This window comes from Scyliorhinus canicula, chromosome 11 (genome assembly GCF_902713615.1).
Source record: "Scyliorhinus canicula chromosome 11, sScyCan1.1, whole genome shotgun sequence".
NCBI classification, from domain to species: Eukaryota; Metazoa; Chordata; class Chondrichthyes; order Carcharhiniformes; family Scyliorhinidae; genus Scyliorhinus; species Scyliorhinus canicula.
Window position 1 is genome coordinate 41,888,855 of NC_052156.1, and position 26,672 is coordinate 41,915,526.

The 26,672-nt window shown below is 43.9% G+C and overlaps 1 protein-coding gene across 1 annotated transcript in view; it reads right to left on the reverse strand.

Annotated features, from left to right (window-relative positions):
• dennd6aa (DENN/MADD domain containing 6Aa) overlaps window positions 1-26,672 on the reverse strand; it is a 178,606-nt gene that overhangs the window by 84,992 nt on the left and 66,942 nt on the right. The window contains exons 5-7 of the mRNA XM_038812835.1: window positions 25,984-26,064; window positions 3,921-4,026; window positions 1,557-1,636 (exon numbers count right to left, since the gene is read on the reverse strand). Of these exons, the coding sequence (XP_038668763.1) occupies window positions 1,557-1,636; window positions 3,921-4,026; window positions 25,984-26,064 (267 nt within the window). The remainder of the gene's footprint in view (window positions 1-1,556; window positions 1,637-3,920; window positions 4,027-25,983; window positions 26,065-26,672) is intronic.

The window sequence follows — 26,672 nt, forward strand, 5'->3', positions numbered from 1 at the left end:
GAACCTACTTCCCAGTCCAACTTATGTTGTTGGTACCTATGTGGACACTACTGCTGGATCTTCCCCCTCCCACTGTAAGGGCCTCTCCAGCCCAGAACTGATGTCCAGAACCCTGACTGAGGGAAAGCATTACAGCCTTCCAGACTCTCGCTCTCAGCTGTGAGACATCACTACCACTTCCTGTACCATGGTCGGTTTGCTCATCTGCAATTCCCATCGTACAGGCTGCTTGCATTTCAAACCTGCTGGACAACCTCAAGGGCTGAGGCTTCTCAACTTCAGCCTTCTCAATCCTCTTACCCGTCTCACTTGCAGTCACATTCACCTGCTCCTCACCACTGACCAAAACAGAAGACCTTACCCCTAAAGGATGTGGCTACCTCCATTTAAAATTTCCTCTTCCTGATGTGTTGCAGTGTCCACAGCTCGGCCTCGGAGCTGAAGCTCCTCAAGCCACAGACATTTACTGCAGATGTGTTCGCTCTGGATCACACTCGCATCAACAAGCTCCCACATCCTGCAGTTGCAGACTATCACTTGCCCAGCCAACCATATTGTATCTTAATAAATGAATGCCTCCTCTCACTCAATTAATGTACTAGTTTTAAATCTTCAGAATCCAATAAAAAACAAAGCAAGTCATTCTTTATCTTCTCCTCCAACCCACATGGTCCCCATCAGAAGCTTATATTGTGCTACCGTCCTAAATTCTTTTTGGTAGCACAAGTGGATAGCACTGTGGCTTCACAGCGCCAGGGTCCAGGTTTGATTCCCCGTTGGGTCACTGTGTGGAGTCTGCACGTTTTCTCAGTGTCTGTGTGGGTTTCCCCCGGGTGCTCCGGTTTCCTCCCACAGTCGAAAGACGTGCAGTTTAGGTGGATTGGCAATGATAAATTGGCCCTTTGTGACCAAAAGGTTAGGAGGGGTTATTGGGTTACGGGATAGGGTGGAAGTGAGGGCTTAAGTGGGTCGGTGCAGACTCAGTGGGCCGAATGGCCTCCTTCTGCACTGTATGTTCTATGTTCTAATGATTCCTTCAAGCAACTTTCCTATTGTCAAAGTACCTTTTCAATGGCTCAGTTAATATTGTTACAACATTAGCCTCTTTCTAGTTCATGACAATAATCTCTGGCAGAAATGAGATTTCAAAATATAACTAAGGGATTCATTGGACATGTCTCCCATTTCTGTGAATAAAGTTAATCTATTAACACAATTTAGATCAACTTTGATCACCTACTTCTTTTTCTCCTCCTCCTACTTTTGTCTGAGCCTTGATGAAATCATGAAAAGGAATGATTAGGATAAATTACTGAACCAAATGATTTGAAGAAAGTAAATTATAACTTGCACAGCTGAAGTGCTAATTACAGTATCTATCTAGTGACATTAAGATTGCTCTGATACACAATGAATGAGGTCATCAGGACTCAAGGAAGCAAAGACATTTAATTGTACTTTGGGCTCTGGTGTCAATGTATTTACTCTGTGAAATTGTATTTGATATTTGTGCAAGTGATCTGAGGTTAAAACTAAGCCGACTTTAATAATTGTACCTTTACAACGACCCCCATCGTGGGAAGATTCAGTGTCCTTCCTGGGATTGGTGGGGGCCAACGATCAAGATCATTACAGGCTGGAAAAAGGAGGAAGAAAATAAAAAATAAGTTATTGGTTGATGATTTAAACAAAAACTATATATTCAAGCTACAATTACATCTGAACATAAAAATGTAAAGCAAATTCATGTATTTCTGCATTAGCAGAACAGATTTGGATCTATCTTACTTATTGTTTAATTACTAATTGTAAAAATAGAAAGTTCTAGCCCAACCAGCTATCAAACACAATACTGCAGATGTAATTAGTAAGTGCAACTAAATTGGGAAAACTTGTGGCAGTCCAGAGGCCTGGGGTTTTGATGCTGCAGGGTGACAGCATGCAATGAAAGCTCTCGATTTCAGGTGAATGTTCAAGAGAAGCAATTATTACAGGTTAAATGCTTTCTTACATGGTTACATCTTTTGCACCTCAAAGAAGCTGGTTATAGAGAAGTGACTGAGTCTTGAAAATGGTTAACAGAGAATATGAGAAATGGGATTTACATGTAGCTTTTGTATTGCTCTTTGGCCATTAGCTCTCATGACATACGTTTCCTAGAGCCAGCAATGCAAAGATGACCAACATAATTTTGGACAAGCAGCAAGGGACATCTATATTGGCGCTGGGTGTTCCTGACCGCCATTGGTCTTAATGGGCCTAATAACACACTGTGACCAGCAGAGCAACTGATTTTAGTGACTGGCAGCTATGCTTTCAACTGATGAGACCCTATGCTCTAGAATACCTTCTGTAAACCCCTCCACACTCTAGCTCTCTCCTCCTTGAAGACTTCCTTAAAATATTCCACTTTAACCAAGCCTTTGGTCATCAGTTCTAATACTTCCACATTACTTCAGTATCAAATTTTGTTTGGGAACACTCTAGTGAATCATTTTGATCTGTTTTACTAAGTTAAAGATGCTATATACTTGCGAGTTGTTGATGATGATGAGGTCATAATCATCACAAGAAATCTTTTCCTTATCTTTGTTGTAACATTATTCCTCAACTCTGACTTCAATATCAAAACCAGTATTGCTCGTATGTAATGATGGATTCCCACATGTTACAAACCCCGTAGAGACCGATAAATTAAAAAATATCTGAACTTCATGTAACTGACTGGAAAGAATATGCAACAGGATTTCAAGTTTTAAGACTTTTACTGCAACAAACTAAAAACATTGACCGAACACTATTTCAGTAAGAAGCTGAAAAGTTTCCCTATTTAACTTTTAAAACTACTGAAAATTGCCCTCCATAGTTATATTTCAGTCTATCCCTTAAAGTGGACAGCTCGTTCTCCAGGAACCAGTCCGAAGCTCATTCTCCAGGAACCAGTCTGAAGCTATTCCCCTGATCACTTTCTTCTTTTTTCCTTCTCCTGCTGGATGACCTTTAATCCCCAAACTGACTTTTCAAGGGTGAGGTTTCCCCCAGCGATCCCTCCTCTAGCCAAAGCTTGACAGATCTTTTGACCTCATTAAAATCCTCATGAATTTGGTCTCTTCAATCTGAGTGTAAGTTCTGACCCCCAGTCTGCGTGTGAACAATAGAAACTAGCTTTGCCCATCTCTCTGATCTCTCACTGATTTGTGCGGACTGCCCTGTTTGAGAGGATCATCTGTTCTCCTCTCAGAGCCCAGTTCCATGGCAATGTGAATCACATGGACCATGTATTCAGGTAGAAATGCTAATCAACTATCTTCTGTATCCACAACTGAAATGAAATGAAATGAAAATCGCTTGTCACAAGTAGGTTTCAAATGAAGTTACTGTGAAAAGCCCCTAGTCGCCAAATTCCGGCGCCTGTTCGGGTAGGCTGGAACGGGAATTGAACCGTGCTGCTGGCCTGCTTTCAAAGCCAGCGATTTAGCCCTGTGCTAAACCAGCCCCATCTCCATTCCATCTTGGAATTACATAGACATCTTAAAGTATAGCAGGTTATAAAGCAGCTGACATTGATAATAATACATCCCTGTGAGACTTGGAGCCTAACAGTCTACCCAAAGTCATCACAGATGCTCCTGACATTGTCTACAGGTGTGTGTATCTTGTAGTCTTCTCAGTAAAACAACTTGAGCCTCACTGCCAACCAAGTCACTCAGGCTCGTTGTCAAGTGGGATATGGAGGTCACATGACCCCTTTCACTACTCCATTTTACCCTGAATGAAACAGACAGTCCTAAAACATAACAAACTTACAAAGTTTTGTGTTTGTACATACACTGCAGCCAATTTACAAGACGCAAGTTTGCTCAGCAAACCTGCTCTCTGAAAACTCATGCTGTCGTATAAAAACAGTTTAAGGTACTCACCCGCTTCGAGACAAGGCTCATTTTTGTCAAAATATTCTGGTGCAATCAACTTCAGTAGGAAATGGAAAAAGTTAACATAGGGAAGTTTACTGAGTAGCACCAGAGACTGCAAGAGAAAAAAAAATCACTGTTATTGAAAATAAGTGATTGCATTTAATTTAAACTGAAGATGAAAATTCATGTGCACAAAATATTTTTGTTACTCAAGTTTGCAATATAGATAAAAATGTATCTGCTCCCAAAGCTCTTAAGCAATCGTATTTATATAAATTTCTTCCATGTTAACTAAAGACCTATATGTTAGATGCTTTCTTACATGGTTGGTGGAAAATTAATCAACCTACATCATTCTTCTGGTCCTCAAAGAAGCTGGTTAGAAAGGGAAGTTACTGAGTTTTGGAAATGGGTGTGGATATAATGAGAAAAGCTTTACACATTGTTTTATATTGTCTTTTGGCCACTGGTTCTCACAGCATAAGTTTTCTTCAGCCAGCAATGCAAACTTGAACAGCTTTCTTTTAGATGAGCAGCAAGGAACATCAATGCATCCATAGAGTGCTCCTGACTGTCACTGGGCCTAGTAACATGCCATGGCCATCACAGTAACTAATAGTAACTCAAAGCTGCACATTCAACTGTTGGGGCTCTAAGCTTTGGGTTTCCTATATTTTTTTCATTTGTCCACTTTAAAATATGCACGGTTTCAAATAGCAACCTGTGCCAGCTCACTGTAATAGCCGAGCACCTTGTTCTGTTCCTCTGTCCTTTATCCACACTCTTCTATTTTCTTTCTTTTTCAAACATTATACACTTCACTTTTGAAAGATGTCACAGATTCCGCTTCCACAATTTCTGTGAGGGAATTCTATGTCCTGACAATCTCCTGGTTATGATCCCAGCTGATGTTATAATTGAACCGTAACCACAGTCATCGACCTCGAGCTGGACCGTTCGAAGTCCAGGATAGGGAAGCGACCAGCAGTGGCGAAGGAACTGAAGGGTTTTATGGAGCAGATGGGGGTGGGGGGGGGGGGGGGGGGGGGGGGGGATCCCTGGAGGTTTGCACAGCTGAGAGCGAAGGAGTTCTCGTTTTTCTCCCACGTTCATAAGGTTTATTCCCGCATATACTTCTTTGTCTTGAGCAGGGCGTTAATCCCAAAGGTGGCGGGGACAGAATACTCAGTAATCACAGTCTCGGACCATGCCCCGCACTGGGTGGACCTGCGGCTTTGTGAGGAGAGAGGGCAGCGCCCACTCTGGAGACTGGATGTGGGGCTGCTCACAGATGAAGAGGTTTGCGGGCGGATTAGCAGGAACTTCCAGGATTACCTGGAAACAAACGATACGGGTGAGGTAGCAGCGGCAACGGTCTGGGAGGCTCTGAAGGCAGTTGTCAGAGGGGAACTCATCTCAATTCGATCCCATAGGGAAAAGAGAGAAAGAGCGGAGAGGGAGAGACTGGTGGAGGAGATACTCCGAGTGGACAGGAGATACACGGAGGCCCCCGAGGCGGGGCTACTGAGGGAGCGGCGGAGTCTGCAGGCGGAGTTTGAACTGCTGACCACAGGGAAAGCGGTAGCACAGCTGAGGAAGGCAGTCGATGAGTATGGGGAGAAAGCGAGTAGAGTGCTGGCACACCAACTGCGAAAGAGGGACTTGGGCAGGGAAATCGGGTGAGTAAAGAATAAGGATGGTAACACGGTCTTGGATGCAGGGGGGATGAATGGAGTCTTCAAGGAATTCTATAGTAAACCATACGAGTCAGAGCCCCCGACGGGAGCGGAAGGGATGAGGCAATTTTTGGATCAGTTGAGGTTTCCAAAGGTGGAAGAGGACCTGGAGGAGGGGCTTGAGGCCCCGATTGAATTGGAGGAGATTGTTAAGGGTATAGAGGGCATGCAATCGGGTAAAGCCCCGGGGCCGGACGGTTACCAGGTAGAATTCTATAAGAAATTTTCGGAAATATTGAGCCCACTCCTGATGAGGACCTTCAATGAGGCTGGAGAGAAAGGACCCCCCCCCCCCCCCAACAACGTCACAGGCTTTGATTTGACTCATTCTTAAACGAGGGAAAGACCCGGAACATTGCGGGTCATACAGGTCGATTTTGCTTTTAAACGGTAGCACGGTAGCATGGTGGTTAGCACAAATGCTTCACAGCTCCAGGGTCCCAGGTTCGAATCCCGGCTTGGGTCACTGTCTGTGTGGAGTCTGCACGTTCTCCCCGTGTGTGCGTGGGTTTCCTCCGGGTGCTCCGGTTTCCTCCCACAGTCCAAAGATGTGCAGGTTAGGTGAATTGGCCAGGCTAAATTGCCCTCAGGGTCCAAATTGCCCTTAGTGTTAGGTGGGGTTACTGGGTTATGGGGATAGGGTGGAGGTATGGGCTTGGGGAGGGTGCTCTTTCCAAGAGCCGGTGCAGACTCGATGGGCCGAATGGCCTCCTTCTGCACTGTAAATTCTATGTAAATGTGGATGCCAAATTGCCAGCTAAGATTCTGGCCACAAGAATTGAGGATTGTGTCCCAGGGTTGATGGAGGAAGACTAGACTGGGTTTGTTAAAGACAGATGGAGTACCTCTGGGAAACACTGGGGAGGTTCGGGTTTGGTGAGGGCTTTATTGGCTGGGTGAAATTGCTGTACCAGGCGCCTGTAGCAAGTGTATGTAGCAAGTGTAAACCGGCTGAGGTCGGGATACTTCGAGCTTCACCGGGAAACGAGGCAGTGGTGTCCCCTTTCCCCGTTACTATTTGCCCTAGCTATAGAACCACTAGCTATGGTGCTGAGAGCCTTGAGGAACTGGCAGGGACTAGTTCGGGGGGGGACGGACGGACATCGGGTCTCGCTATACGTGGATGATTTGCTCCTGTACATTTCGGACCCTGTGGAGGGGATAGGGGAGGTTCTGCGGATCTAGAGGGATTTTGGTAGTTTTTCAGGGTACAAACTGAAAGAGTTCAAAGGTACAAATGGGAAAGAGCGAGTTGTTTGTGATCCAGGCCAAGGGGCAGGAGGAGAGACTGAAAGAGATGCAGCTCAGGATGGTAGAGATACCTGGGTATGCAGGTGGCCAGGAAATGGGATGCCCTGCACAGGCTCAACCTGACCCGGTTGGTGGAGCAAATGGAAGGGGACTTTAAAAGGTGGGACTAGCTCCCGCTGTCTCTGGCAGGGAGGGTGCAGACCGTGAAAATGACTGTCCTCCCCAGATTTTTGTTTGTCTTTCAGTGCCTCCCCACCTTCATCCCCAAGGCCTTTTTTAAGCGGGTGAGTAGGATCATTACGAGCTTTGTGTGAGCGAATAAGACCCCGCGAGTAAGGAGATCGCTGTTGGAGCGCAGTCCGGGGGGGGGGGTTCGCAACTACTACTGGGCGGCCAATATAGCTGTGATTAGGAAGTGGGCGATGGGGGTGGGGCTGGGCGCAGCGTCATGTAAAGGTACTAATCTGGGAGCTTTGATAGCGGCTCCTTTGCCGTTCTCGCCAACCCGTTATTCCACAAGTCCGGTGGTGGTGGCGACACTACAGATCTGGGGACAGTGGAGGAGGTACAAGAAGGTGGAGGGAGCGTCGGTCTGTACCCCGATATGCAACAATCACAGGTTTGTCCCGGGTAGGATGGATGGTGGGTTCCAGAGCTGGCAGAGGGCAGGCATCAGAAGGATGGGAGATCTGTTCATAGACGGAAGCTTTCCCAGTTTGAAGACCCTAGAGGACAAATTTAATCTTCCGCCATATCTGCAAGTACGAGCCTTCCTGAAAAAACAGGTAGTGGCCTTTCCGACGCTGCCGCCACTGAGGATAAGGACAGGGTGGTCTCCAGCACCTGGGTGAGGGAGGGGATGGTGTCGGATATCTACCAGGAACTACAGGAGGCGGAGGAAACCCTGGTGGAGGAACTCAAGGACAAGTGGGAGGAGGAGCTAGGTGAGGAGTTGGAAGCAAGTCTGTGGGCAGAGGTCCTGGGCAGGGTTAATTCCTCCTCAACATGTGCCATGCTCAGTCTAATTCAATTTAAGGTGGTCCATTGGGCACACATGACGGCAGCGAGAATGAGCAAGTTTTTTGGGGTAGAAGACAGTTGTATGAGGTGCAAGGGCAGCCCTGCAAACCATGTTCACATGTTTTGAGCATGCCTGGAGCTTAGAGAGTTCTGGCAAGGGTTCGCGAGGGCAATGTCCAAGGAGCTTAACACACGGGTGGTGCTGAGTCCAGAGATAGCGATCTTTGGAGTGTCAGAAGGCCTGGGAGCTCCGGAGGCGAAAGAGGCCGACGTCTTGGCCTTTGGCTCCCTAGTAGCCTGGAGACGGATTTTATTAATGTGGAGGGACTCGAAGCCCCTGAGCGTAGAGACTTGGGTTACCGACATGGCTGGGTTTCTCAGCCTCGAGAAAATAAAGTGTGCCTTAAGAGGGTCTACGCTAGGGTTCTCTCGGAGGTGGTAGCCGTTCGTTGACTTTCTCGGGGAAAATTAAAATGTCAGCAGCAGCAATCCATGGGGGGGGGGGGGTGAGTGCTTCATCGGGATGGTGTGGGAAGACTGGGTCGCATGGGATAGTGTCTATCTAATTGTTATTGTATATTCTCTTTTTTGCACTATGTTAATGTTCACTCTAGTTTGTTTTGTTATTATGGTTACTACTGTTTTATTATGAAAAATTCTGCAAAACCTTAATAAAAAGACTTTAAAAAGAATAATTGAACCGTAACTTTTACTGTTTTATATAAAACATGGCGGAACAGAGTCAAAGGACCACTAATTAGTTTTAGCACCAAAAAAAGTTATTAAACAAGAAAAATTGTATTATACAATACTTCTTTACACCCCCTTAGTTTAGCAATTAGACACACAATTTAAGATTAACACGGATTACAAAATTATGCTTGCCCTCCGCTGCTGCATCAAGGTATACACCACCCCCTTCAGGTTTCCTTTGTCTGAAAGGGTTTTACACAAACTTTCCACAATTATTTCAAATAATGTCCCCCAAACTGTACTAATTTGTCAAACCTTAGCAACTAGTGCAGAGATCTTCCTGGCTTCTCACAATCCAATGACTTTTCAACTCTTGCAACTTTATTGAATAGCAAACTGTTCTGGTTCCCAGTTTCCTCTGTACCTTAACTCCAGATTTCATGGAAACTTCTATTAATTTCTCTAGTTTCCTTAACTAGCTAGAATTTAGATTTCTGGCACCTGTTCTCTTAATCATTAGGCCATAGTATGGCTTTACTTCTAAGGAGTGGCATGGTGACATAGTGGTTAGCATTGCTGCCTCACAGCACCAGAGACTCGTGCTCAATTCCGACCTCGGGTGACTGTGGAGTTTGCCCATTCTCCCAGTGTCTGCATAGGTTTCCTCCGGGTGCTCCGGTTTCCTCTCACAGTCCAAAGATGTGCAGGTTAGATGGATTGGCCATGCTAAATTGCCCCCAAGTGTCCAAATGGTTACTTGGGTTTAAGGGGATAGGATTGGGGATTGACCTGAGGTTTTGGGGGGGGGGGGGGAGATCTTTCACAGTGTTGGTGCAGACTGGATGGGCTGAATGACCTCCTTCTACACTAGAGGGATTTAAAAAAAAACAAGGCTGAGAGAGATGTTCACTCTTTAGTCTTGTAAAGCCAACTCCTTCTAGTAGAGTTGAGGGAGCTACTTCTTGCAGTAGAGTTGAGAGCTGCCTTCTCTCTCTGACTACCCATCTCCAACTGCAATCAAATTAGAAAAACTAAAAATGAAAGATTCTGTACTTTACTAAAGTCCCAGTTGCTAAGTAACCATTGCTGGTTTATTTATTCTTCACGCTGTAGCCCAAACACAATAGAATCACAGTTGGAACTGAAACCATCCAACCGTTGTCCAGCATTAATCTAACTATAGGTTTTACCCTTTCAAGCAGGGAAACTATGCATTATTTCAAATGATTAACAATACAAATTTTTTTTTTTTACTAAACAATTTTATTGAGGTATTTTTGGCATTGTAAAGTTACAGTATACAGTAAGGTGCAAATATCAACCCAAGCCAGAAACGTGCGCAAAAGACCAATCCTCTCTGATAAACAGTACCCGCCTATTTATCCCTCCTATTCTACTCTAATCTACCCCCCCCTGCTGACGTTTAATTCCCCGCGAAGAAGTCGATGAATGGTTGCCACCTTCGGGCGAACCCTAACACCGATCCTCTCATGGTGAACTTAATTTTTTCCAGCCCTAAAAAGCTTGACATTTCCAAGAGCCAACAGCCATGCTTCAGTCTTCGGAGGCTTTTGAGTCCCTCCATGCCAGCAGTATACGTCGCCGGGCTACCAGGGAAGCAAAGGCCAAGACGTCGGCCTCCCTCTCCTCCTGGACCCCCGGGTCTTCCGAGACCCCAAAAATTGCCACCACTGGACTCATCACCATCCTAGTTTTCAGTACCTGAGACATGACGTCCGCAAATCCCTCCCAGTATCTCCTAAGTTTTGGACATGCCCAGAACATGTGGACGTGGTTTGCTGGCCCTCCCGCACACCTAGCGCACTTGTCCTCCACCCCAAAAAATTTACTCATCCAGGCCACCGTCATGTGGGCCGAGTGGACAACCTTGAACTGAATCAGGCTGAGCCTAGCACATGTTGCAGTTGCATTTATCCTACTCAGGGCTTCTGCCCATACCCCTTCCTCCATCTCCTCGCCGAGTTCCTCCTCCCACTTGAGCTTCAGTTCCTCTGTCTGGGACTCCTCCCCTTTCATAAGTTCTCAATAAATATCTGAGACTTTCCCCTCTCGTACCTCTCATATAGAACCTGCTCTGCCCTGGATCTCATTTGGTGGGAAGCGTGGGAAGGATGGGACCTGTCTACACATGAAGTCACGCACTTGCAAGTACCGGAAGTCATTCACTCTTACTAGTCCGAATTTCTCCTCCAAGAGAAGCTCCCCCCGAAGAACATATCGCCCATCCTACCCACCTCCGCCCGCCGCCACGTTCGGAATCCACCGTCCATACTCCCAGGGGCGAATCGATGGTTGTCGCATATTGGAGACCAGACCGATGCTCCCATCTCCCCTACATGCCTCCTCACTGGCCCCAGATCCGCAGGGCTGCCACCACTACCAGGCTGGTGGAGTACCTGGCCGGTGGGAGCGGTAGGGGTGCCGTGACCAGGGCTGCCAAACTGGTGCCCCTGCACGAAGCCGTCTGCACTCGCCCCCAAATAGACCCCGTACACACCATCCAACTCCTTACCATGGCTATGTTGGCTGCCCAGTAGTAGTTACTGAGGTTCAGCAGCGCCAGCCCCCCCTCGCTACGGTTCCTCTCAAGCATCGCTTTCTTCACCCGCTGGGACCTCCCCGCCCAGACAAAGCCCATAATAATCTTGTTGACCCTTTTTAAGAAGGACCGCGGGATGAAAATCGGAAGGCACTGAAAAATAAAATCTTGGGAGGATTGTCATCTTTACCGTCTGCACTCTCCCCGCAAGTGATAGCAGGAGTGCATCCCATCCCCTAAACTTGCTTTTCATTTGCTCCACCACTCTAGTCAAATTTAGCTTATGCAGCCTGCCCCAGGACCAATACAAATATTAAAACTACCTTTGTTTACCGAACATCCTGCATTCCAAAAATAATTTCAACATCTTTTGATGATAATCTTGCAGTTATGCAAGAAGTAGACTAACTGTTCGTCAAACTGGGATATTAATACCCAAATTATCCCTTTCTCCTTTCTTGGACAGATAATGAACCCCTAGTCCTCTGGCACAAATTTCATATCCATTGTTGCTTGAAAGATAATTTTTTCCTAATTTACCGTATCAAAATACCTCTTTATTTTGAACAACTCGATCAGATTCTCCTCTTTAGCTGCTTCTTTGTTCTCATCAGATATTTAAAATCATAAGCCATATCCTCTAGACGAACAAACTTAATGTACAAATTTACTAGTTATTAAAAGGTTAAATATTGTACACACTGGGTAATAAATATATCAAAGACTAAACAAGTTATTTGTTTTGTTTGACAAAGTCCCATTCAGAAAAAAACATTTTTGTGAAAAAGCAAAATACTACTAATGCTGGAACTCTGAAATATAGGGCACTATTTAGTGGACTTGAAACTGGCACAATTCAATGGACTTGAAACTAAGTCCCCTTTCAGTACACTTGGTGGGGAGTTTATCGGTGGCTGCAGCACTGAGATTCAACCCACCAATCACCGGCACGTTCCCGTTTTTTGGGCCTCAGGGAATCTCTCCCCGCCGAGACCACACCAGTCAATTTCCTGCTGCTGCACTCAGTTCGTCAGTAGGATGGGCTCCTCGCAGATTGCAGTGCCATCTTGACTGGCTGCCCTGATCTCTGTCCTCCCCACCCCTTAGTTTTCTCATGCCTCCTGGAACCCCACCTCATCAACATCCTCCGCCCCCCCCGCCCCCCAAGGACAAGGCCCTGTTGAGCCTGACCCCTGGTAGTGTCAACCTGACACCCAGACACCTTGCTACTGCCGTCCTGGCATCCCAGTGTCCCTGGCAGTGCCACCTAGACACCCAAGTGGCACTGTCAGGTACCACCTAGCCCTGTCCCTGACCACTCGGGGATCTCTAATGGCCTGCAAGACCCACGCAGATACAGGGAGAATGCACAAACTCCACATGAAGTGACCTTGGGCCGGGATCGAACTCGGGTCCTCAGTGCCATGAGGCAGTAGTGCTAACCACTGCACCACCATGCCACCCTGCTCTCACGGGCTGAATTGCGCCCATAAACAAAAAATGAATCAAATATTCAGCAGCTGGCTGAGCAGTAACTGTGCCAATGCGGTTTCATTACCAGCCACTGGGAGGTATCGAAGCAATAGATTTAACCATGGTGCAAAAACTAAATGAATTTAAAAAAAAAAACTTAGAACACTGGATTTCTGCTACCTCAAGAATGTGATGCGTCCTTAAGGATGTATTTTGTAAAGCAAGGCACATATAAATGACAAGTAGAGACAAAAAAAACACAATCAGGCTGTCATTAGTAATAATGTCCTTTTTAAACATATATAAGCACTTTGTAGAACATTTACTTGAATTTATCTACCTAGCCATATATAATCTACGTGAACAATTGACATTAAATGGCATGATTTTACTAATAAAAGTAAAGAAAATATGTTGTGCATACTTACCAAATTATTAATGCAGAGGAAATTAGAAGAATTCTGTACAGTTTAAGAAATCAAATACCAAACCTGTTCTGTAACTTTCTGACTTGTCTCAGCTTGCACCAGTTTACTGTGAGAAACTACCATACTTGGTAAATTTAAAAAAAAAATTCAGACTGCAGTAACAACAACAGAGGAAGAAAGAAAGAATGTTTTCATACAGAAACACTACCTTACACTAGCTCTGCACAAAGGAAATTAAGTTCTCAATTTCAATCCTATATTTGGAGACATAGCCAATTCACAAGACCAAAAGCTAGATTTTTTGCTGTGTAGAGCCGCTCTCTAATTTAGTTGCTACTTTCCCAGGACCACACTCAAAATATGACCAATGCAACAGGCGGTGGACGTGCCTAATTTTGCTGGAGCCAAAGTGCATTTCACTTTTATATTTTAATCAGTTTGTCCTCAGCAATACAAATAATTGCATTTCCAGTTACTATTGTTTAGATTAGCACGGCTGCCTCACGGCGCTGAGGACCCGGGTTCGATTCCGGCCCCGGGTCACTGCCCGTGTGGAGTTTGCACATTCTCCCCGTGTATTTCATCCCTACAACCCAAAGATATGCAGGTTAAATGGATTGGCCACATTAAATTGCCCCTTAATTGGAAAAAAAATAATTGGGTACTCTAGATTTATTTTAAAAACTATTCTTCGGATTTCAGAAAAATAGTTAAAACAGGAGAGAAAAAGAAGAGAAACAAATGCATTATCTTGAATTACAAGAGTGAGGTAATCCCGGTGAGTTAAAACAGCGGGGGAACAGAGAGGAGCTTTAGAGTGAGAAATGGCATGGAGAGAGGCAGTGGGGCTCACCATAAATGGAGAGTGGAAAAAAGGCAAAGTGCCATCACAGAAAATTAAGTTCATTGGTTGGTAAATACAGCTCATTTGAATTACCTATTCTAAATCACCTTCAGATTAAAGACATGTAGGATAAATATTTTACAGATTAAAAACCTAAAGACCAGTCGGAAATTTAAAAAAACAAATTAAATATGAATTAAGTAAAACAGAGATGCAGGGTCAGGCGATGTGTGTTAAAACTGCATGATATGGGAGCTGGTGGACCCCATTGTGGTTCCTAATGACCACATCTGTAGCAAATGTTGCTTGCTCAAGGAACTTTGGCTGAGGATTGATGAGCTGGAGTCTGAGCTTCTGACACATCAGTGAGGGGTAGAGTTACCTGGATGCCGTGTTTCAGAAGACAGTCACACTCCACTACCTTGAACTTGGCCAGTGGTCAGGGACAGGAGAGTGTGACTATAAATGAAGGAGGTAATGGAATCCAGGAGCCTCAGCCCTTGTCCATGCCCCAACAGGTTCAAGATTCTTGCGTCGTGTGGATGAGAGCGGGGACTGTAGGGAGGATGCAACCATAGCCCCTTGGTGCAGGGAGCCATTCAAGTGGGGGGAGAAAAGAGAAAACGAGTCATAATCAGGGACAGTATAGTTAGGGACATAGACACAGTTCTCTGTGGCCTGGCTAGAGTGTCCAGGAGGCTGTGTTGCCTACCTGGTGCCAGGGTTTGGGATATCTCACTGGGCTGCAGAGGAACTTGGAATGGGAAGGGAAAATCTGGTTGTCGTGGTCCATGTAGGTACCAATGATATAGTTAGATTAAGGATAGAGGTTCCGCTGAGGGAATATGAGCAGCTAAATTAAAAAGCATAACCAAAAAGATAACAATCTTCGGATTACTGCCTGATCCACGAACAATTGACACAGGGTCCATAAAATTTAAAAGAGTTAAATATGTAGCTAAAGACTGGTGTGGGAGAATAAGGTTTAAATTCATGGGGCATTGGCACCAGTACTGGGGAAGTAGAGAGTTTTTCTGATGGGATAGGCTCCACCTGAATCATGCTGGGACCAGAGTCCTGGCGAATCGCATAACTAGGGGTTTGATAGGGCATGAAACAAAATAGTGGGGTGAGGAGGAGGGGGTGGGGGGGGGGGGGGGTCGGTTGCATGGAAAGTAAGAAAATCAAAGTTAAAGGAGAAGGTAGGTATGCAGATTAGTTATGAGGCTAAATGTTACCAGAAAATTGTAGGAAGGGACAGAACGTCATATTGCAGTAAAGAATCATATCAGAGTAGGGCAATTTGACAATTGAACAAATTTAAAGGCTTTGCATCTGAATGCCCGAAGCATTTGGAATTAAATTAATGAGTTTGCAATAATAGAGACAAAGGGGTATGATTTGGTGGCGATTACCGAGACATGGATATTAAACTCCCAATCCTGGTCTCCTTGTAACCAAGAGTGCTCAGTATTTCAGAAGGTTAGGGAGGAAGGAAAAGGAAGTGGTGCAGTTTTGTTAGTTAAGGAAAAGATCAGTGCTGTAGTGAGAAATGATACAGGCATGTGATAAAGGACCATCTATGATTATGGGTGACTTTAATCTGCATACAGATTGGGTAAGTCAAATTAGTAACAGTACAATAGAGGAACTATTTCTGGATGGTTTTCTGGAGCAATATGTTGAATAACCAACAAGGGAACAGGCCATCTTAGACTAGGGAACTGGCCATCTTGGACTGGGTGTTGTGCAATGAGAAAGGATTAGTTGGCGATCTAGTTGTGAGAGAACCCTGTAGCCACCTGGGGTGGCCACTGCCCAACACAAAATGGAAGATTACAAAGAATGCAGGGAAAATGGACATGTTGCAAAAGCAAGCAGCTTGCAAAAGCACTTGTGTATTCTGACTGCTGCAGAAACCAGACAGCACTGTGAAAGAAAACAAGTTAGCATACTAATGAGGCGATACCCAGTGATTCCCAGGTACAATGGAAACAAGTTAACTCAAATCGCTACAGTGAATAGAAGGCCAGACTTCTCGGCGCCAAGAGAAGTCCAAAACAATAAGCCCCAAGAACCGCCAAGTGATCGAGGGACTGCCCCGTTATTGGGGAAATTCAAATCAATCGATTGGGAAGAGACCCAATCGATTGCAGGTTTATAGAGGGTCCGCCGTGAAGGATGCAAAGCCCCTGGGACCTATAAAAGACAGGTCACAGAACTGATTCGTTCTCTTAGTCAGCCTCTCCTTGACCAGCTCTCTCTGCCGGCCCTCCCAACAAGAACATTTTTGTAGCAGCTCTCGAACTTGACCACGGAGAGGAGAGGCCTGGCCAGCAGCCGCCATCAAGTAAGTGTCACACAATGCACGCTACGAGAGTAGACACTCCTGACCCCTTTAGTCCACACTGGAAGCCTGCGGATCCAGGACAAAGCTAGAGGCTGTTGTTCCCTGATCCGGCAGTTCCCTTATTCCAGATAAGTATTTGGCCTGTTAGTGGTAGGATTAGCCTAGTCTTGTAGTTTTATATGCATAATTAGTAGATAACTGTATTATAATAAACGTGTCTTGTTTGAACTTACTAACTGGTGTATGGAGTTATTGGTCTGAACTTGAACTTGAAACTTGTGGCGGTATCTTAACGATACCTGCCGACTCTAGAGCTAAGGAACGAAACAGAGCCAAATTGAGTGTAAAGCACACTCACCCAGAACGAGCAACAACCCTTAGGGTCGAGTGACCATAATATGATAGAATTCTTTATCAAGGTGAATAGTGAAGTAATTGAGTCTGAGGCCAGGACCCTGAATCTCAATAAAGGTAACTACGATGGCATGAGGCACAATTTGGTTATGATGGACTGGGAAACACTACTGAAAGGAAGGACAGTGGACAGGAAATGGCAGGCATTCAAGGAACAAATAGGTGAACTTCAAAACTTGTTTCTTCCTATTTGGTGCAAGAGCAGAAAGGGAACTGTGGCTAAACCATGGCTTACAAGCAAAATTAGAGATAGTATTAGATTCAAAGAAGAGCCATACAAATTAGCCAAAAAATGCAATAGATCGGAGGATTGGGAGCAGTTTAAAATTCAGCAAGGACAGACCAAGGGATTGATTAAGAAGGGGAAAATAGAGTATGAAAGTAAGTTAGTGGACAGCATGAAAATGGACTGCACACATTTCTTTAGGTATGTGCAGAGAAAAAGATTGACAAAAACTAACGTAGGCCCCTTACAGTCAGAAATGGGGGAATTCAGAACGGGTAACAAAAAAATGGCTGAGGAACTAAATTTGTACTTTGCTTCTGTCTTCACAAAAGACATGAATAACGTACCAGAAGTTCTGAGAAACACAAGTTTTATTGAGGAGTTGAAGGAATGATTTTGAGTAGAGAAATGGTTTTGCGGAAATTGATGGGATTAAAGGACGATAAGTTTCCAGGGTCTGATTATCTTTATCTGAAAGTACTTGAGGAAGTGGTCCTGGAAATAGGCCATTTCCCAAAATTCTTTGGACTCTGGAATGGTTCCTACAGATTGGCCACTAATGTAAGCCCACTAATCAAAAAGGGAGGCAGAGAGAAAACAGGGAACTATAAACCAGTGAGCCTAACGTTGGCGTAGGGAAGTTGCTGAAGTTCATTATCAAGCATTCCATGACACAAAATCTGGAAAGCAGCAGTATAATAAGACCAAGTCAGCATGAACTATGAAAGGGAAATCATGATCGACAAATCTACTGGAATTAGTAGAGTTGACCAGGGAAAACCAGTGGACACGGTTTATTTCGACTTTCAGTTAGCCTTCAACAAGGTTTCACACAGCAGATTATTATGTAAATTTAAAGTGCATGGGATTGCAGGTGGTGTCTTGAGATGTATGGAAAGCTGGTTAGCACACAGGACAGGCTGCTAGTTGGAATAAATGGGTCTTTTTCTAAATGGCAGGCAGTGACTAGTGGGATATGAGAGCCCTAGGTGTTCACATTATATATTAATGATTGGATGAGGGAACTAAATACAAAGCTGGGTGGGAGAGTGAGCTGTGAGGATGCTTCAGCATGATTTGGACAGGCTGGGTGAGTGGGCATAAGCAGTATAATGTGGATGAATGGGAGTTACCCTCTTTGGTAGCAAAAACAGCAAGGCAGATTATTACTTGAATGAGTTTAAATTGAGATGGGTGGATACTCAGCGAGACCTTGATGTTCTCGTGCATCAGTCGCTGAAACTAAGTGCACATGTACAGCAAGCAGTAAAGAAGGCAAATGGTATATTAGCCTTCATACGAGAGTACAGGAATAGGGATGTTTTACTGCAATTATACAGGGTACTGGTACGGTCACATCAGGAATATTGGGCTTAATTTTGTGTCCTGATCGGAGGAAGGATGTTTTGCAATAGAGGGAGTGCAGTGAAGATTTGCCAGGCTGATGCCTGGGATGGTATGATTGTCATATGAGGAGATATTAAGTCGGTAAGGATTATATTCATTGGAGTTTAGAAGAGTGAGAGGTAATCTCACTGAAATTTATAACAATCTAACAGGATTAAACAGGGTAGATTTAGAAAGAAAGAATGTCCAAAATGGTGGGGGGGTCCAAAACTAGGGGTCATAGTTTGAGAATAAGGGGTAAACCTTTTAGGAATGATGCGAGAAGAAATCTCTTCACCCAGAGAGTGATGAATCTGTGGAATTCACTACCACAGAAAGTAGTTGAGGCCAAAACATTGGGTGCGATTCACCGCTCCCGCGCGGCATCGGGAAGGCCGTTGTGAACTCGGCCGAGTTTTACAACAGCGTCGGAGGCCGCTCCTCGCACCCTATTCACCCCCCCCCCCCCCAAGGGGGCTAGGAGCGGCGTTGTGAGAAACTCGGCCGGCGGGCCTTGACACTTGCGTCAAAGCGGCGCGCCGAGAATGATGCGACGGCGGCGCCTAAGTGACGTCAGCCGCGCATGCGCAGTTTGGCCGGCTCCAACCCGCACATGCGCATGGGGAAAGAGTGCGTCCCTTGGAGACGCCGGCCCGACGATCGGTGGGCACCAATCGCGGGCCAGTCCCCTCCAGAGCTCGGCCGTTGTGCTCACTCCCCTCTCCGCCCCCCACAAGCCACAAACGAACCTTTGGCACCATGTTCACGCCGGCAGCAACCAGGTGTGGTTGCCGCCGGCGTGAACAGGTCGGGAACGTCAGACCGCTCAGCCCATCTGGGCTGGAGAATCGCCGGTCGCCGTGAAAAACGGCGAGCGGCGATTCTCCAAGCAGGAGGTGGGAGAATCATGGGGGGTGCCAGGGCGGCGTGTCGTGATTTGCCCGGCTCTCCCGCGATTCTCCCACCCGGCGTGGGGAGCAGAGAATCGCGCCCATTGTACGATTTCAAGAAGAAATTAGCTATTGCTCTCAGAGCTAAAGGGATCAAGGGATATGGGTGGGGGGGATGCATGTTTCTATATATTTACTGGCATCATCGCACCAGACTTGATGTCACGATAAGGTCGTTGAATCTTGTGAGATTCACAATGCTCGAGGCATCACGCGAGATTCAACTGAACCTCACAAGACATCGTGACCTGGATCTTGCTGGGCAAAATCCAGATCAGCATATTTAAGTGAACTATTAGGTTCATTTAATTATGCAGACACCAGATTCTCCTGGCACCCAGGAACCAATGAAGCCTCTCCTGTCAGGCTTCGACCAGGCACAGTTTGTTATCAGTCCACACAAATGTGGAGCAGGCATAATGGCACTACAGGGATCTCCCAGGCTATTGGAGACCCCTCGATAGTTTGGGACAGGGTAAGGTGGCAATCTGGCTCTCCCTCTGACACCTGGGCACCTTGGCACTCCTGGTAGTATCAACGCTGGCAGGGGCACTGCCAGGTTGCCTGGGTGGTAGTGCCAAGGGTCAGGGCATGAGGGGGATGGCATGTCCATGAAAGGTGGGATGAGGTGGATATGAAGGGGCCTCAAAGGTTGGGGGATGAAGGGTGAGAATCCTGATAGGGCATGGCCGTCAGCAACCCCACAGTGGGTTGTTGGTAATGCCCATATGAGTGTGTGAGTGTGTGTGTGTGTGTGGCGGGGTGACATTGTCCATGGGTGGGGGACCCTCAAGCTCACTTAGAGATCAGAACACCCGATATCCGAGGAGCCGGTCTTGCCGGCGAATTCAGCTCCCCTATTGCTAAAAAGGTTTCTAATTGCGGGCTTGGCTGGGGAGAAATTCCAAGGGCCAAACAAATGATTAGTGTGGTTGAATACCGGTGTGGGTCTCAGCCAAAAAGCCGATTGGAAGCTAACTGCCAAACTCACCCAAAATGACACTTCAAATTATTTTGGTTGAATTCCGCCAAATATATATTAATGACGTAGATGCAGAGATAGAAGGTACTGTAGCCAAATTTGCAGATGACACTAAAATAGGTGGGATATTAAGTTACAATAAAGAAATATGAAATTTACAAATGGATATGAATAGGTTTGGTGAGTCACCAAAATTTGACAGATGGAGTTTAACATGGATAAGTGAGGTTATCCATTTTGGTTGGAAAACCAGAAAGGCAACTTATTACTTAAATGGAGAGAACCTTCAGAGTGCTTTGGTGCAGTATACCAGCAAGCAGATACAACAGGTAATAAGGAAGGCAAATGGTATTTTGGCATTAATAGCTAAAGGAATAGAAATATAAAAGTAGCGAAGTGTTGCTGCAACTGTATAAGGCATTGGTGAGACCGCATCTGGAGTACAGTGTACAGTTTTGGTCCCTTTACTTGAGGAGGGATGTAGTTGCATTGGAGGCAGTTCAGAGGAGGTTCACGAGATTGATTCCAGAGATGAGGGGCTTGTTTTATGAAGAGAGATTGAGCTATATAGGCCTGCACTTTCTCGCTTTTAGAAGAATCAGAGGCGATCTAATTGAGGTATACAAGCTGATAAAGGGAATTGACAAAATTGACACAGAGTATGTTTCTTCTTGTGGGACAATATAGAACAGGAGGTCATAGTTTTAGGATAAGAGATAGCAGATTTAAAACAGAGATGATGAGAAATTACTTCTCTCAAAGGCTTGTGAATCTGTCGAATTCACTACCCAAGTGTGGTGGATGCCAGGACATTGAGTAAATTTGGGGATATAGACAGAGTATTAATTAGTAATGGTTTGAAGGGTTATGGAGAATGGGCAGGAAAGTGGAGTTGAGGCAGAGATGGGATCAGCCATGAGTGTATTGAATGATAGAGCAGGCTTCAATTGCCTACACCTACTCCTAGTTCTTATGATCTTAATTTGTTAGGGGTTAAATTAACTTGCTTCAGATGACTCTGAGGCTTCCAATATGTCCATGTCTAAGATCACGGAAAAAAGCTGAGTTAATGTTTGATTTGGTTATTTTAATTTTAATATGGTATGTCTTAATTCATTTCATTTATAATTCACACAGAAGTTTCAGTACATCTATCTTTGTGGCATAGGTTGTTAGTTGCATTTTCAATGTGTTGCATATTGTGCAAGACGCATGTCAGTGTTGCTAAATTCACAAAGTATGGGGAGCTGTGCAACCGAATGTATGCCAGATGTAAAACCAGCAAAGCTTATTTTTAGCAAATTTTCCACTTGAGTTGAAGTCAGATGCCAAAGGCCTGTGCTTAGGAAACTGGTAACATGAACTCAATACTTTTTAAAAGTAATATCACATGCAAATTACCTTTAAAATTGATTTTTACCACTTTATCTGGGAATTTATTTGTTAAAATACTTGAACAAGATGGAGTTCCAACAATGAACTGTCCTCAAATAAATTTAAATATGCAGTAATCATGAATTTTAATGATATGCTTGCAGGTAATGTTAAGATGCTGCCTGATCTATTCATTACTCGCAGCATTTACTGTTCTTATTTCAGGTTTCTAATACCTGGAGTATTTTGATTCTACTTCAACATGTTTATTTGCCCATTTTTAAATTATTAATTTGCAATTTAATATACTGAAAGAATTTCCCACTGGATGCTCACCCTAATGTCACCATACTCTGAACACATCACTAGAAACGGTGTGAATAACTGTCCAGGGGAACAAAATTGAATCTGTGCCCCAATAGTACTGTATTCTGCAGCACTGCGGTGTGCACGTCAAAATGAAACCAGACAAGCACAGGCCCGAAGAGTAAAAGGAAAAAGCGCAAAAATGGCACCAAAGTAGTAAAATAAATTTTATCAACAGCAGGTTTAAATTCAGTTTCATTTTCCCCACCCAAAACAAGTTACCGTTGGATAAGTTTTGTGTGACACATGAATAAGAAGGTGAGACATTTCAGCAGAAAACCAAGATCACTCCTATATTACACAAATCTATACTAAATTACCACAATACGGAACTTATTTAACCATATACAAAATTAAAAAGAAAATCAAATGTTTTAAAATATTCTTGAAACTTTGACCTTGCAATAGATTACATTGCAATCTAAAATCCAAATAGCATTTTACCGTTGAGATTTTGACTCCCAAGTGATTGAAGTTAGTTATTTTATCTTCAGGTGATCACAATTTCTACAGTATGACTAGGAGTGCTTATTCGGCACAAGCATTTATAATAACCGTTCTATATCAAAAGTGGTCTTTTTGGCACACAAATGCATTTTCTATGTTTATTGTAAAATGTGTACGGTCATGTTTTTGTAAAAATTAATAAAACAAATGACTAAAATATTTCAGAAAAAAAATCATTATCACATGGAGGACTCAAAATGATGACCCTTGAATTAAGAATCCTGCGACCTATCAATATAATAATGATCTTTATTGTCACAAGTAGGCATACATTGACAGTGCAATGAAGTTACTGTGAAAAGCCCCTAGTTGCTACATTCTGGCGCCTGTTCGGGTACGCAGAGGAACAATTCAGAATGTCCAAATTACTTAACAGCACATCTTTCGGGACTTTGGGAGGAAACCGAAGCACCCGGAGGAAACACACGCAGACACGAGGAGAACGCGCAGACTCCACACAGTCAGTGACTCAAGCGGGAATCGAACCTGGGACCCTGGAGCTGTGAAGCAACAATGCTACCCACTGTGCTACCGGCCCAGCCAAATTGAGTAACCAGAGATGTGTCCCAACAACTATCTCGAATATTGACTCGGTCACTGGTGCATCTCATTCCCTTCACCCCTACTGTTTCAACAGTTCCAAGTGCGCATGTGCAACTATTCCTGATGCTTTTCCGATCAGCTCAGCTGTATCACATCAAGCCAGATTGCTGTGTCCTACTAACCTTGTCAATATTAATAATACATTCAGACAACACTAAGAACTAGAAATACATAATCACTTAATGGCACAGTCAATTAAGTTGCTCACACTCTAGGTTTCCTCTCAAAGGATGATCTGTAAAGTTATAACTGCTTTTTCCGCTGTGACCAATTGTGTTCCATCTCTACATGCTTTGTAAATTGCTTGTGGGCAAAATTTCCCTTGAAATTCTCCTTCCAGACTTGGGACAATGAGTCAATGTGATTTTCTACCCCTATCACATTGTACCTGCAGCTTGGAGAGTGAGGAATAAGTGGATTGTCCCAATAGATTCCCTTTCTAGTCATTCAACATCCTGACTTGGAACTATAACACCATGCCTTCATTGTCACTGAGTCAAAATACTGCAACTCCCATCTGAAAGCACTGTGGGTGTATCTACAACCCACGGATCACAGCAAGAAAGCTGCTCACCATCAGCTTCTCAAGGACAATTAGGAATGGACAACAAATAATGGACTTGCCAGGGACGATGAATAAAAATGTATTATTATTTAAATAGGATGCAAAGAAATGCAAAGTAAAATTGGGATCAGATTTGGAGTCATTATTTAAAAAGTAATGACTTCCTTGCATCGTTTTAAAGGAGAATCAGGTGTCAGGTAACCAACTCACTGACCTTGGTAAAAGTTATTCTTTCAAGTGGCTATGATAAGACAAACCAGAACAGGTTAGGTTTGTTTTCTTGTCAATTTGACCACATACAAGTTGTTTCATGCCTCTATACCTCTGCTTTCTGGCCAGGACCAGGAAGTAATACTATTGGATATTGTTACCCACGACAGGGCTTGAATACAAAAATGAAGGTGAACACTCCAATGTAGTACTGAGGGAAAACTAGACCATCAGAAGTGCTGATTTTCAGATGAAGTACTAAAAAAAGGCACCATCTGCTTCCTCAGATGTATGTAAATGATCTCATGGCACTACAAGTATTTTGAAGAAAAGCAGGGTAGTTATCCTTGGTATCCTAGCCAATACTTATCTGTCAATCAGCATCACAAAAATACTGATTATCTGATCATTATCAGAATGCTATTTGTGGGTGTTTGCTGTGGGCAAGTAGGCTGTCATGTTTACAACAATGACTATACTTCAAAAAGCAGTTTGTTGTAAAGTGCTTTGCGACGTCCAGCGGTCATGAAAACGCCACAAAAATGCAAGCCTTTCTTTTAGGAAACATGCCCGTCAAAAGCACTGTCATCTCAGGACCTCAATCAATGTCAAAATTCAGAGCTATTCCCAAATAAAATATTTCCACTTTATTCTGATTAGTCGGGATCAAGACAGAATTGAGAGTTTAATACAAACCAAGCTGCAGGTAGGCAGTGTCATTCCATAACAGTGGATATCGCAAATGAGGACATGCAGCTTACAATTTCTGACCATTAAAATTATTTGTGACAAAACTGCAGGCAGTATATTCCCAAACTATAGAATGACTCCCACATTGTTCACTACACATAAAACATCAGTTTGCACTCAATTCTGAGTCTTAATGCTGTTGATTCAAGCTCCACTCAAGACTGACACTTCAATATAATGCTGATAAATATTAGAGGGGATGTGATGTTAAAATCAAATCCTCAGCTGCCTATTCAGTTGGACATACAGACCCCAAAGCAATTACTTTTCAAATTAGCACACAGGAGTTCTCCAGACATCTTGACCAACACGCAAATTGACCAGAAACCAAATTAATCATCATTCATTACTTGGCTGTTTGTGAGATGTTGTACAAACTAGCCTGCCACTCTTGCCTCCCAACAGCCTCTACTCGTTAAAAGTTATTCAGAGATGTGAAGAGCACTTCAAGAAGTCCAGAGAATGTGAAAGATATAATGTGTAAATTCAAATTCTTCCTCTCTTTAATGCTGGCAGTTTGGTTAATGCTTAGAGTTTGGGTTGAAGAGTTATTTATATCTGAAATCTGATTCCCAAGAACTGGTAATAAACCAAATAAAATACTGGTTTCAGATAACATGAGGTATTCCTAAATATTTAATGGTCTGCCATAATAAATGTGCAAGTTAGTCGGGATTCAAGATAACTCAAGCTGATGGAATAAAATCTTTGCATAGCAGGCTTATCCAACCATTTCATGCAGTGGGCCATGTTTCAATGTTTTTCTCACTTAAGGGGCCGATGAGCAAATTTCGAAAAGGTAAGGTTTGGCCCATGATTAAGCATGAATTTCAATAAAAATGTATGAAAAAAAAACAACTGGCTGAGCAAAAACAAAGCAACGTCAAAACCAAAAATTGATAATTTAAAATAATAAGTAAGGAATAAAGATGATCATTTGAGTGTAAGAGGATCAAACTGTTTTTTTTCCTGGCTCGACCGGGGTCTCACTCGCACCCCAACACTCACTGTGCCGTTTTGGGGAGTGAGTCAGACGCACATGCACTCAGGCGCACACATACATACAGCTCCTTTTAGCTTGCAATATCATTCAGTCATTTAAGCTCTCCTGTTTTCCACCCTATTACAGCCATTCTTGTGTTCTTACACCCCCATCCCTCTTTCCCTGACTCGGCATTTGCTTAAAACCTGTTACATCTCACATTTTCCAGTTCTGATGAAAGGTCATCAGCCTGGAACGTTAACTGTTTCTTGCACCACAGGTGCAGCTGGACCTGCCGAGTTTTTCCTGCATTTTCTGTTTTTATTGCTCAAGTGTTCAATTCAAGTGAAAGACTATTCTATGAGTTTATGAGAAGCACAAGTTGAAGGAAACTTTTACCTTTTGAAAGTAGCCTCGTTTTAAGGTTTTATCACGAACTTGCCTAAAATAAACATAGCCATAGTAATGGGCAGAATCTTTCTGTGAAAATAGAAAAAAAAAACAAATGAGCAAGGTAAATTCTTAAAAAAATATATAATGAATTTACTTTATTGTCTTCCTTTCCCCTCTCCTCGATCGTCTTTGTGGGCCATTCTGGATCTCTGGAGACAAAACAAGAAACCATTTTGCTACACAGAACGGATGAATTCCTTTGCAGTCCCTTTGTGAAAAGAGTACTTCTCTTTAATAGTGCAGCAGTGGTTGTAACTCATTGAAATAAATCTTGACATGTACCAACATTTTATCACACAGGGCACTGGAAATCAGCATGGTGAACCAGAATAACAATCTATCATCTGAAGAATAACTATAATGCTCCTCCAACACTCATTCAAACATTTGTTGAGTAATTATCCCAACAGAGTACCGTTGCAAGGAAGTTCACTTTTTATAAAATTAAAAGTTTCTTCTCATTGGAACAATGACATTTTAATTTCCTTGGATTTAACGCAGCAGGTTTTAGGCCAGGAAAAGATCCAGATTGCACATCTTCCCCAGAGTAAATACTGATGCCTATAATGGATCTTAAGCCAGTATTTTGCTTTACTCTGTGCAACTTGGAATATTACCTGCATCAGCCACAAGTA